The 13,114-nt window shown below is 46.2% G+C and overlaps 2 gene segments (V, D, J or C); both read right to left on the bottom strand.

Moving 5' to 3' along the window:
• Positions 1 to 518: 518 nt before the first annotated feature.
• LOC129399848 (immunoglobulin heavy variable 3-23-like) lies at positions 519 to 1,144 on the bottom strand. The segment is given in 2 exon segments: positions 519 to 997; positions 1,099 to 1,144. Coding segments are annotated over 2 exon segments (525 nt in total).
• Positions 1,145 to 2,350: 1,206 nt separating this feature from the next.
• On the bottom strand, positions 2,351 to 4,623 carry LOC101553484 (immunoglobulin heavy variable 4-59-like). The segment is given in 3 exon segments: positions 2,351 to 2,376; positions 4,122 to 4,445; positions 4,526 to 4,623. Coding segments are annotated over 3 exon segments (396 nt in total).
• Positions 4,624 to 13,114: the final 8,491 nt, after the last annotated feature.

Raw genomic sequence — 13,114 nt, forward strand, 5'->3', positions numbered from 1 at the left:
CCTCTTGTCTCACTGAGGAGCTGCATGTGTCACAGGATCTGGTTTCTCCACTACAATGGTTTAAGGATGCAGAGGGGATGGAAAACTTTTAATGTCCATCTGGAGAGTGTAGGAGGGGACAAAGGTGAATCCATCCCAGATTACAGGTCTCACAGGTGCAGGATGACCAGGTATAAGCCGAGTGCAGGCCAGAGGTTAGAGGTTATTGGGTACAGAGTGTGTGTTTGTGAGAGAGAGAGAGCAAAAGGAAGGAGCCAGGACACAGCTGAGTGGACTCCTGGATTTCTCTTTCTGAACAAGTGATGCTTACAAGGAGACCATGATAATCTCTACAGGGTCATTTTAATTTCTACAAGAGACTAATGTGCCCCTCAGGTCCCAGGGAAGTCATGGTCCCATTATTGGAAACTTCCATCAGGAGGCAGAGAGTGAGACAAACTCCATTCTGACCACAGTGGGGATGGAGGACTCAGAGTCACAATTCACAGGACAAGATACCCAAGGGGTCATCTGAGAGCTTAGGGGCAGTTCAGTCCTGATCTCCACAGAAACATGATTTGTCTAGTCATGAGCAACGTTTCCTCAGGTGGAGTCCTCAGAGCCTCCTGGGGGCCTGTGCCCCTGAAGCTCACCCTGCTTCCTCCTGTAGGTGGTTTTTGTCTGGGCCCACAGGGCCTTCCCCTCACTGTGTTTCTCACACAGTAGTACAGGGCCGTGTCCTCCTCCCTCAGGCTGCTCATTTGCAGATGGAGTGTGTTCTTGCTGTTGTCTGTGGAGGTGACGAATCGGCCCTTCACAGAGTCGACATAGCTTATAGCATCACCACTACCACTGATATATGAAATCCACTCTAGGCCCTTCCCTGGAGCCTGGCGGACCCAGCTCATATAATAGTTGCCAAAATTAAATCCAGAGGCTGTACAAGAGAGTCTCAGGGACCTCCCAGGCTGCACCAAGTCTCCCCCAGACTCCACCAGCTGCACCTCACACTGGACCCCTGCAAACACAAAGACATCCTGGTCAGGAAACTCTCCTCACACAGAGGATCTGCCTCTCCCATCTATCCCATGTTGTGTGTCTCTGTCGCCCACTAGTTACCTCCTAACACAGCCACCAGGAGAAGCCAGCTCAGCCCAGAGGCCATGTTGGTTCTGTGTGAGTCAGGATGGAGCCCCTGGGAACCCCTGAACTAACTCCTCTCCTGGAGCTGGGGCTGGGCTGGGCTGTTTTCATCACTGTGGAGAGAGTCTATTTGCATAACCTCCTTCTCTATAAAAAGTTCTCTTTGAACTTGCAGAGAGAGAAGGGAGGACTCAGAGCAGGTTGGGGGTTCTGAGGCTGCCTGTGACCAGGAAAAGATTCAGAAACTCTGCTATTCCAGTATGTAATTATTATGGGATAACCAATTTAATTGATGTTTTTAATATTTATTTTATATAAATCCTGTAATGTGTACATTATTACTTCTATTTCATGATATAATATGACACATTCAAGGTTAAATGGTTTTTACAATATACTTAAAATATATTTTAAGAATTAGTCCCACTACCTACAGAAAAGGAATCCACTGAGTCACTCACTATTGCCAATTAAAAATAAAATCAGGATAAGTAAGAATGACCAGATAACAGGACCCTCGTGTCTGGAAATCCACTGAAGCAAGCCCTTGTGTCAGCTGTCTTTGTTCTTTCTCCCAGAGGAAATACCTCTGGGGTTAAAGGTATTTGTCCAGGTTACCTACAGTCCTCGGATGCGTAAGAGCATAGCTCAGAGAGACTAAGTTAGAAAATGGACGTAAAAATGTTCTCCTGACGATTCCTGGTTCTAAGCAGTAACTCTCAATGTGTTGGGATTTTGAAGCTCTCAGTCGACTAGGGTGTTAGTCCCTTGAAGAATACCCTTTCTCTTTTCAGTCTGTCTGCCTGTTAATACATCATACCATGGTTGGTCCTTGTTCACCAGGATTGGTCCTCAGTAGCTAGAGATGCAGAGACAGTAGAAGGGACGGTTCCTTCCCTGCATGTGGTTAATTAGGTTGATCCCCAGCCCTTCACATGGTTTCCCAGGACCCCACAAGAGGTGGCCCATAGCAAGAGTCAGGAGTATACCAAGAGTGGCACAAATAACACAATCAAATCCATGCCTGAGAGATAGTACAGTGGTAGGTCACTTGCCTTGCACACGTCCTACCCAGGTTCGATCCACTATATTTGATGTGGTCCCACAAGCAACTTCAAGAGTAATTCCTGAGTACAGATCCAGGAAGAATCCTTGAACATCTCTTGGTTTGGCCCAAAAACCAAAATCAAATGAACAAGAAAACAAAACCAACAACATAAAATATGGGCTAGACAACTGTCGAGAACTTTTCCCCTGTAATGAAAACAAGTTGTGTTTATTCTAAACTTGTGTTCACCTGGAGTATGTTGGAGATGAGGGTGCATGGAGATACATGGAGTGTGACTCTTCCCATTAAATTTGGCTCTCTCTTTCCTTCTTACCAAGTAGGCATTTAATTAGTAATAAAACTCACAACAGGTCATGACCTAAACGGAATACTGATTACAGATCTTAATAATTCATGAGCACTGGCATATATGGACACCTGTGCAGTGATCATCACACCTGAAACACTGGATGAACCCCTCACCCCAGTGTTTCCCCTTGGCCCATGTTATTCCTCACCCCACGCCTCACCCCCCGCCCATGCTCTCTGCAGTGCTTCCTGTTTGTGTAAGAATGTGTAGGGTGTGATGACGGAGATTCACTCTCAATAGCTTCCACTCTAGGGATATATTTTGGGTTTTTACTCAGGCCTAAAGGTGTCTTGGATTACTCTCAGTCCTGGACCTATAAAATGGGTCACACGAGCTTTCTCGAAGGAGAAAGAAAAATGAGGAAAAGCTGTTCTGTATCTTACATGAATATACTGAGAAAGCTACAAAAATAGTAACAAATAGGAAAGTACCGATTAATACTCCCCCTACCAGACGTTGAAGTCCTAGGGGCCTGGTGGGGTGAGTGTTGGGGACAGGGAGGACGGACCACAGGGAGGGGTTGGGAGCGTGAGGGTGTCACTGAAAGTGGAGCTGCTCTGAGAGCGATGGGGAAGGGTCCTAGGAAAGATGCTGGAACTGGGCATGGATGGCAGTGGGTGGGGTAATGGGGGCTGAGTGTCTCTGTGTTGTGACAGAATATTGGCACGTGTAGGCTTCTAGCACATGGTGACTCTCTTTGACCCTCTTTGCTGAGGCCTTTTCTGAGGTGGTTCCCGAGTGCCCTCTGGTGGTCCGAAGCTCCACTGTAGCCCCTCCTGTGTTCTGTGTGGGTCCTTCAGTGCCCCCAATTCCCAATGTGAATAGAAGAAGTGCGTACTTAGCACCAGCGCAGACAATAAGTATGAGCACTGGGAAATGAGCCCAGCCTGATTCACAACAGTTTCCCCAGGGGGGTGTGATTCAGAGACAGCCCCATGGAGAAGGGAATCTTTCCTGCCTCCACGTGGAGGTCACTCATTGCTCAAAGCCCAGCAGGTCGAGTGCCCAGGAGTGAGCTGAGGGGTGTGGGCTGGAGCCTCCCCCGAGGCCTCATGCAGCTCCTCCCTTAGGCCTGCACAGAGAGACACAGCAGAGTGAGGAAGAAGAGGAGACTCAGGGGTCACAGGTGGTTCTTCAGGTGACCAAGCACTGCCTGAAAGGAGATCGGTTGAGTCCATCTCTGGGCATCCCTGAGCACGGGAGTGAGAGTCTCCAGGGAGCAGACAGGAGGGGAGTGTGCAGAGTCACTGTGGGGAGGGTCAGAGACCTTCCCCTCTATGTGGCTGTGAGGAAACAGGGGCTGCAGGAAGTGTGAGATCCTGGAGGAAGTCGGTACAGAGATCCTTGCGGGAGATTTGAGAATGGACCTGTCCTGACAGTGAGTGATGGCAGGACAGGGCCCCTGTGTGACCCCGTGGTCACTCTGAGTACAGTGTGGGTCAGTTACTGTGCTGTTAGAATTCCCTTTGTGGGCCTGACCCTCTCCTGGTCCCTGGGCCTCTCTCAGTCCTGCGCGCCCCCTGGTGGCCCTGGAGACCCCTGCAGCCCAGCCTGTGTCAGCAGGTTTGTGTCTGGGCTCACCCTGACTTCCCCTCACTGTGTGTCTAGAACAGTAATACACAGCTGTGTCCTCGGGGGTCACTGAGCTCAGCTGCAGGGAGAACTGGTTCTTGTTCGTGTCTCTGGTGATGGAGATGCGGCTCTTGAAGGTCGGGCTGTAGTTGGTGTCTCCATTATAACATATACGCCCCAACCAGAGCAGGCCCTTCCCTGGGGGCTGGCGGATCCAGTTCCAGCAACCAGAGGAGACGGAGTAACCAGAGACAGAGCAGGTGAGGGAGAGGGTCTGGGAGGGGGCCACCAGTCCTGGGCCAGACTCCTGCAGCTGCACCTGGGACAAGACACCTGGGGACAAGGAGAACCAGTCACTGTCAGTCCCTGCAGTCACTCCATTCCCTAGACCCTGTCACATCTGGGACACTCACCCAGGGGGGCCATCACCAGGCAGAGGAGAAGACCCCACAGAATCATCTTCTTCTCGAGCACAGCTCTGCCTTCCCCAGAGACTCAGCCCTGAGTGAGGAGACAGCTGTGAGCTCCACAGCCCAGAGAGCATTTGACCCCAGAGCCTGAGAGGGATTTGCATGAGGTGACCCAGTCTGTTATAAGGGGAAACTTTCTCACCTTGGGTCTCGTTGTCCCACTGGGGCGCTGAACTCACATACCCTGGTTGGTGAGCACTTGCCGATTAAACACATGGAAATAGGTCACAGGAGGGTCCTTACTTATTTTAATAATCTGTCTTAGTCAAGTTAAAATAACACAATTATTTCATTTTCAAGCTACTAGTGAAAATAGTTTACATTGTTCCAGTTTCCAAAAACTTTTTAGTTAAACCACCATTTAGAATGCCTATAATCATAATTTTTCTTAATTTTTTATTTCTGTGTCTCTATAAAATAATATTTAAATGATGACAACCCTTCCCGGTACTCAGTTCTTCCCATATGGAATTATTATATAGAAGTATCTGATAACTGTTTTCAAAGTACATAGTTAATCAAAAATTGTTATTTAAATTTTATTTTATTTTTTTGTTTTGGGCCCACACTCAGTGAGGCTCGGTCATAACTCTGAGCTTTGCATTCAAGAATTAGTCATGGCAATAAAATAAAAAATTAATTAGTCATGGCAATGATTGTTTTATTTGTGGGAATCCGTAGAAGGGCGGGCGTGGTCCCAACGGAGCTGACTGACAGCCAAAAACCTCCAGAATTCAACTGCCGCCACGCTCAAGGGCACTCTCCACACACTTTGATGGATCTCACCCAGGAGTGAATCTATTTCCTGACATTGCATACTTTACACCACCAATATATCAAGACTAGCACACCACATTTGATTGGTTTAAGGGCAAGCAATATTAGTTTGGAATATATTTATACATGCACATATATATTTATGTATATGTATATAAACACACAAGGGTCAACCTATAACAACATGTTACTAAACTCTAATAGAAGGGCTTAATTGCTCTTTTGTGAAATACAACAATCTACACACACTTTTCTCTAAAGAACCTTTTTTCTCTAATTTTTAGTGGATTATTCATAATGAGCAATACAAAATAAACTATTTTAGTTCTGCTTTGGTTTCATGGTTTGGAACTTGGGGTGGAAATATGGTAGTGGGAAGGTGTAGCGGTGATGGGATTGGTATTCAAATATAAAAATAATCAAATATTGTCAACAAGGTTATAAAAATAAACTTAAATTAAAGAAAAAGAATTGCTCCTGGCATAGTTGGGGGGACCATACGGGATGCTGGGGATGACCCACATTGGCGAGGGGAAGAAAAGCAAACTACGAATTGTACTATCACTCTGGCTCTTTGATTTTTGCATTTCGGAGTTGGGGTCCAGTTTCTTTCCTCCTCCCCACCCTCCGCCAGCAGAGCCCTGACAGCCAAAGACCTCCGGAACCCAGCCACAGCCATGCTCAAGGCCCCTCTCCACACGTTCAGAGGAGCCTCACGCATGAAGGAACCAGCAGAGGAACCCAGGTGTGCGGGACCTGAGGCTGAGATCTCCAAGCCTGCTCGGATTGGCACTGGGCCCTCTCCAGACAGATCCCCCATTTTCCAGTAGCTTGGCAGCCACACAAACTGCCCCAGGCGCCCTGTAATCCCATCAGTGGCCAAAATCCAGACACTATAGAACAAAGATCCTGGAAGCACGACTACTTATAGCCTAGTTCTCCCTCTCAGAGAACCTGGCAAAGTACCAAGAGCATCCTTGCCTGTAAAAAACTAAAGAACGCCGAGGGGGCGAGTGCACTCGCGGGCTCTCCGGGCGGCTCTGTCTCACCGCCCACGTTCGGTGCCCAGGAACCGTTGTGTGTGCCGTCGGTCGAGGGCAGGCGACGGAAGGAAGAAGGAAGAAGGCCAAACTGGTTGCTCGATCCGTTTATTTCATTCTCTCCCTCCGCTTCTCTCCCGCTCTCCTGGGTCTCTCCCCGTGGATCTGCCCCGTGGATCTGGCTCCTGGATCTGGCCCCCCCAACCCACTCTCACAGCCTAGTTAAATCTCCACAGCATCAGGGGGTTGGGGCCTACACGTAGGTGTGGTCACCATCAATACGGTAAGGTTCCTTTCCCTTAGGGGATGCTTCTCCTAGGACTTAATTCTCTTTCAGCAGGAGGATCCACCCAAGGGCAGAGTCCCATGAGTGTGTTTCTCTTCTCCTCAGCCAGCAAACATATTAGAATTCATAATATTAATTATTTTGTATGGACACAATAAGACATGCATTAAAGCTTATAGAATTGCTCTCTTGGGGCCATCTCAATCTCAGACTACAGTGCTCAGGCCAGATCAGTCTTTCCTATCCCTGGCAGGGTCCCAGTCTCATAATTACTATTGGATCATGACAGCATTTGTCTATGATCAAGCTCTTAACTTATAGTTAAGAATTAGGCACTTTGGCCAGGCCCATCTCGATGCCAGGGTAGCACATAACTCACCGCTTGCCCTGGATCCTTCCTGTCCCACGTCGGGGACCCTACTTTGGGGTGCTAGGAACTGAGGGCAACTGAGGCTTAAGTGGAGAAAGCAGATGCCCGGGAGGGAATATTCGAGGCCAATTAATTCCCAAGTTATAAAAACATAATATTGTCTTCTTGTGTCTATATAAAACAGTCATAGCTTTAAAGTAAATAATTCAAAAGGCACAAGAAGAGGAGAAAGGCAATATTAACTTATATAATATAAATTCAGTATTCTAGGAAGGTCTGACCTTGCAAATTAGCAGAGTCGGATTAAGGGAAAGCCGAGGATTAACTCTTTTGGGGAAGAGAGCATGGAGAAGTGATTATAGCTAAACAAAGGGATGGGAGAGATTCGGGAACACCTTGATGGGTGTGACTGGGGTAAGCCTAAACTCTGGGTAAAACTGGGACAAGCTACTTGTGGCAAGGAGGGAAAGGGCAAAGTAATGTCATCCTACACTTGCCCGCACAGCAGAGCCTGGAAAGCTCTTCATGGCATATTCGATATGCCAAATACAGTAACAATGATGGGTCTCATTCCCCTTGCCCTGAAAGAGCTTCCAATGCCACATCAATGGGAAGTTCGAGTAAAGAGAGGCTGTTAAAATCTCAGGGCTAGGATGAATGGAGACGTTAGTGACGCCCACTCAAGCAAATCAATGATCAATGGCATGACAGTGATACAGTGATATAGTGGAGGTGGGGGTCTATGGTGCGTTCTCACAGGGCAGACATTTATTATAGGCTACATATAAACTATTCCATATGCTTCCTTTAAATTTTTCATGGAATCTGTAGTTTTTGTAACTTTCAAAAAAAATCTACAACTGCCACGTCTCATTGTTTCCACTGAGGTCACTCTGCTTCTGTCCATATCTGCGCATCTTTCATCTCCATCAGAGCTTGGGTGTCCCTGCTCAGGGTCCTGCTGTTCCCACCCTTGTCACCCTCCACCAGTGCCATAGTCAGTTCTATTGCTCTGTCAGGTGCCTCTACCAGTGGGTAACATTCAATGACACTGAAGTGCAACAAGAGTCCCAGGAGGAGTGGATTTCTGGAGATGACTGAAGGGCGTCTGACAGACCCGTTTTCCAAATCCCTTGCCACCGCAGACCCCTGCACGAGCTCAGTCTGTACTGACCCGTTCACACTCGTTCACTGATGGAAACTCTGTCTCTCTCTCTTTCTCTCTCTTTCTCCTTTCTTACTTTAAACACTGTGATTTAGAAAGTTCTTCACAATACAGTTGTTCCAGGTATTCAACATGCCAACACCATCCCACCACCAATCTGCTCTTCCCTCCACCAACGTCCCCAGTTTCCCACCCCTCCAGCCGGCTCCCTGAGCAGGCACATATTAACTGACTTTACACTGCTTGTTACAGCATCTCTCTCCTAATGGTGCTGCTACAATCCCAGCCTGAGGATTTCTGAGATGTTGGTGTGCTTGGGCTTTCTGCGGTAGTGTTTCATGAGCCCAGTGGGCTTCCACTCAATATTCCCACCTCATTTCCACATTTCTCCTGGGCTGGCAGCCCTGTGAAGTTTGGGGCTATTGCACAGTTGCATAGGGGGCGGCAGGCCTCAGATTTTGACCTGGGACGCTCAAGTGCAGGTGATTCTCAGGCCTCTCTGAGATCAATTCTTAAGATGAGCCATTTTCTGGCAATGGTGCGAGCAAAATGTGGGTGAGTTGAGTGTTGGGCCTTGGGCAGGATTGGAAGTCACTCTGTCCCCATCTGGCTTAGGGTCAAAATATCTTGGCCTGGGGACAGTTGGGCCTTCCTGGGATAACTCAGTTGCCAATGTCTCACCAAACCACTGTCGCCTCAAGCAGATGGAGATTGAGATCCTGGTGTTGGCACTGGGAAACTGGCTCAGGGACATGTGTTTGTCAGGGCTGACCCTCTTTCTGTCTCCCTCTCCCCAGAGGTCCCCTAAGTTGGTGTGATACCCTCTGGGCATTGCAAGGTGAGATGGAAGGCAGAGAAGCCCCCCGGGGTGACCCTGACCTTGTTCCTCTCCACTCTGACCCCAGAGCTGCAGAGCCTGAACTCAGGAGCCATCGCTCCTGGGTAGAGTGTTGGCACCAATCACGTCAGAACTCCAAGAGGAGATTCTCTGTCCTGGACTGAAGGGGGCCTGGGGGGTCGGGAGGGAGGGGAGTCAGAGACCAGTGGTGACATTCATCAAAGAAGAAAGGAAACAGACGGGCACCCTCGAGTGGGAAGCAGGTAACTAGTAGCACTTTCTGTAAAGAGCTGAAGCTTCTGTCTACATTGTAAAAAGAACTTCGCATGCTGAAGTGTGTGTGTTTCAGGCTCTCAGGGTGGCTCTGTCTCACCGCCCACATTCAGTCCTCTGGAGTCACTGCATATGGGCTGGATCATGATGGCTGTTGGACAAGGAGAGGCAAAGGAAGAAAGAGGACCAAGCTGGTTGCTGATTAGTCACCATTTATTCAATCTTCAGTCTCTGTCACCTCAAGCACTCTTCCTTCTTAGCTCCTCCATCCCAACTCACTGGATTCTTTGCCCTCTTCACTAGGCTCTCCCTCTACTTGTCTCTCTCCACCTTGCCCTCTAGGCTACACATAGTCTCGTAGCAAAATCAACATAAGGAAGCCCTTCCTGACTGTCTGGAGGCAAAATACTCCTTAAAGTGTTTTTTTCTCTTTTTCTCAGTCAAAAAACTCCATCAACATCTTAACATTAGTTATTTTTATATGGGCACAGTAAGAGATACATTGAAGCTTGTAGGGCAGCTCTCCTGGCAACATCTTGCCAAAGACTCAGAAGATAGTGGTCAGACCAGATTAATCATTCCTAACCCTATAGGGTCCAAATCTAATTATTAGTTTTTGGATCATGACAGCATTTGTCCATGACCAAGCTCTTAACTTATAGTTAAGATTTAGGCACTTTGGCCTGGCCCATCTCGATGCCAGGGTAGCACATAGCTCACTGCTTGCCCTGGGTCTATCCCGTCCCTCCTTGGGATTCTGCCTTTGGGGGTGCTAGGAAGTAAGGGCAGCTGAGGCTTAGGTCAAGAGAACAGATGTAGAATAATGTTAGATTTTCTTAAAACAGCATCGAGGTGTTGCTGGAAAGATTTGTAAAATGTGTTGTTTGTTATTGGTCACTTTAAGTAAAAACGGGGGAAATGTCGGTGTACAACATCTCACTATCTCAGGCATAGCTAGGCTTGGATGTAAAAATTGTTTTTCTGTTCCTGTTACTGTAACTGACTATACTTCCAGTTATGTAACTGACTTTGATACTATTTCTGTTGACTCAGTTAATTTGCATATTCTGCCTATGTGGCTGAATATCATTGCTTAGAACATATGCTAGTTAATAAAAGGGGTTCAACAGGGAAAGTTCTAGCTAATTGGGATCCTGCATTTGGGGAGGCTTAAGTCCCTAGCTTAAGAAATTAGACTTCTTCTTTCTTATGCCCAAAAATTCCTACAGAATTTTTTTAAGCAAAAAATTTGCAGCAAGTTTTGAGAAACTGTAAACATCCTTTATACCTTGTTCATATGCAAGCTCATACGGGTCTTCCTGGTCCGTTAGTTCAAGGCAATGTCCTACTTGTCAGGCAATCAATATGCCTCATACGCCTTTGGGAGCTAATCCTCGAGGTATAAAGACAAATGAAATTTGGCAAATGGATATAACTAGTGATGCAGATTTTGGTAAACAAAAATATATTCATCAATCAATTGATACCTATTCACATTTTTGATGGGCTTCTGCATTACCTTCGGAAAATGCAGGAGCTGTGATTACTCACTTGTTAGAAGCATTTGCTGTTATGAGTGTTCATCAGACAATGAAAACTGATAATGTGCTTGCTTATACAACTGCAAAAATGCGTAATTTTTTCTCTGCTTATGGTATCAATCATATTATGGGAATCCCTTATAACAGTACAGGACAAGCCATTATTGAACGAACAAATCATTCGCTTAAAGATATGTTACTTAGACAAAAAGGGGGGATATATACGGATTCTCCCAGACAGCAAATATCCAGAGCACTGTGCATCCTGAATATTTTAAATGGCTCTGACGAAATGATATCTGCGAAAAACATTGGGAAATTCAGGATATCTCAGAAGAAATAAGTTCTAATAGAATTAAAAATGATTTAGAAGGGCTGGAGCGATAGCATAATGGGTAGGGTATTTGCATAACCAAGAACATATTTTTTTAATATTTTTAAAATTACTTTTTTATTTTTTATAGTTATTCACAGTAATTTATTACATTTAATACTCCAACACCAATTCCACTGCTATTACACCTTCCCACCACCATATTTTGAATGTTTTCACCCTGACCCAAACCCTGTCCCCAAAGCAGGACCTAAATAATTAATTTTGCATTTCTTGTTATGAATAATCCACCAAAATGATCCAAAAATTTCCTAGGAGAAAGTGTGTGAAATTGTTGTATTTTCCTCTGTGCCATTAAGCCCTTATATAAGACATTACTACATTTTGTTAAAGGTTGAGACTTGTGTGCTTAAATATAGATGTACTTTTCACTCCACAAGAAAGGTTACCTTCTACTTGGCACCCCATCCAATATGGTGTGCTATTCTAGGTACATCAGTGCTGTAGAGTATGAGGTGTTGCTCGGCCACTAATGTGGCCAGTATATCCATATACAACCTGTATGTCTGTGTGTCCCCCACCAGCACAACAGGAAAATCATTATTTCACTAATAATCATCCTTTCCCTGTGTAACTTAGATCATTGCCCTGCTAACCAATATTAATCAATATTGCTACACTGACAATAGCTCTTAGTTTATAGAATTTCCAAAATTTTATTATATCTGTAGAAGTTATTTTAATATCTATATATGGGTGGTTGTTGACTGATCTTGTTTTAAGTAGAGAAATTTGAGATGAACATGAATGGACTGAGAGGCATGATTGACGGCAATTCTGAAGAATGCCAAAGACATGCTGGTGACATTAATGACAGATGGGTTTGGAGGACGCAGAGCAGAGACCCTGAAGGAATTGAAGAAGAGATGGAGGGAGAGAGGCAGAGTCACACTGAAGGGATTGGCTGATTATAGGTGAGGGCTGAGATGGGAGAGAGATGGGGTGACCTCAGCTGTGTGTCGATAGGTAATCCATAAAGACAGAGAGTGCGTGCGTTGGAACTGGGACTGTGGAATACCAGGGAAGTAGTAGGTCTCAGAATGAGCTGGGGAGTCATAGGAATGGAGGAAAATAGTTGAGAAATTGTGGATCATAGGAATACTGCTGCTCTATTCACTGTTCACAATGGGAATAATTCACTATTACTATGTTAGCTATTAATTCAGATCAAATAACAGATATTTTAGCTTACTGCCTAGTACTGCTATTTTCTGTTTAATGTTAGATTTTTTTCAGACCAGCTAAGCTAATAAAGGCATGTACTTTTATGGTGACCTTTCACTTACCTGCATGCACACATGTTCACACACAAACATGTAGGAATTGAGATACTGCTATTTCCAGCAGGTATCTGGGGTCCGTGAAAACCACAGTAGGAAGCTGAGACACTCCATCGACATTGGTTTGGGCAATGCCTGTTCTCCACCCAGGAACAGTGAGTCTAGGTCCTCCTCCCCAGGGAGTCAGGGGACCCTTGTCTGATGTGAAGCCTCAGGCCCAGGACTGAGGAGGGAGCTGAGGAGCTCCAGGGGCCCCTTATCAAGGATAAACCGTGTTCATCTGATGTTCAGGCAAGGACTCTTAACCGTGACCAGTTGTGGTGACCTAACTGGGTTTGATACTCTTCCCCAGGTCATTCTGGGAGCGACTGCTCCCTGTGCCATGATGCTCCCTGGAGGTCGCATGTGTGCAGAAGAGAGTGTCAAGGGGAAATCCTGTCAGCATTGAAGATTGATCACTGGCTCCAAAGTCTAAGAAATCGTCTCTCTCTGACACACTGTGCATGAACAGGATGCTATTGTCACGAGTGTTCCATGAACTGGGCAGCACCCAACTGGCCCATCTGTG

Source organism: Sorex araneus, chromosome X (assembly GCF_027595985.1).
Source record: "Sorex araneus isolate mSorAra2 chromosome X, mSorAra2.pri, whole genome shotgun sequence".
NCBI lineage: Eukaryota > Metazoa > Chordata > Mammalia > Eulipotyphla > Soricidae > Sorex > Sorex araneus.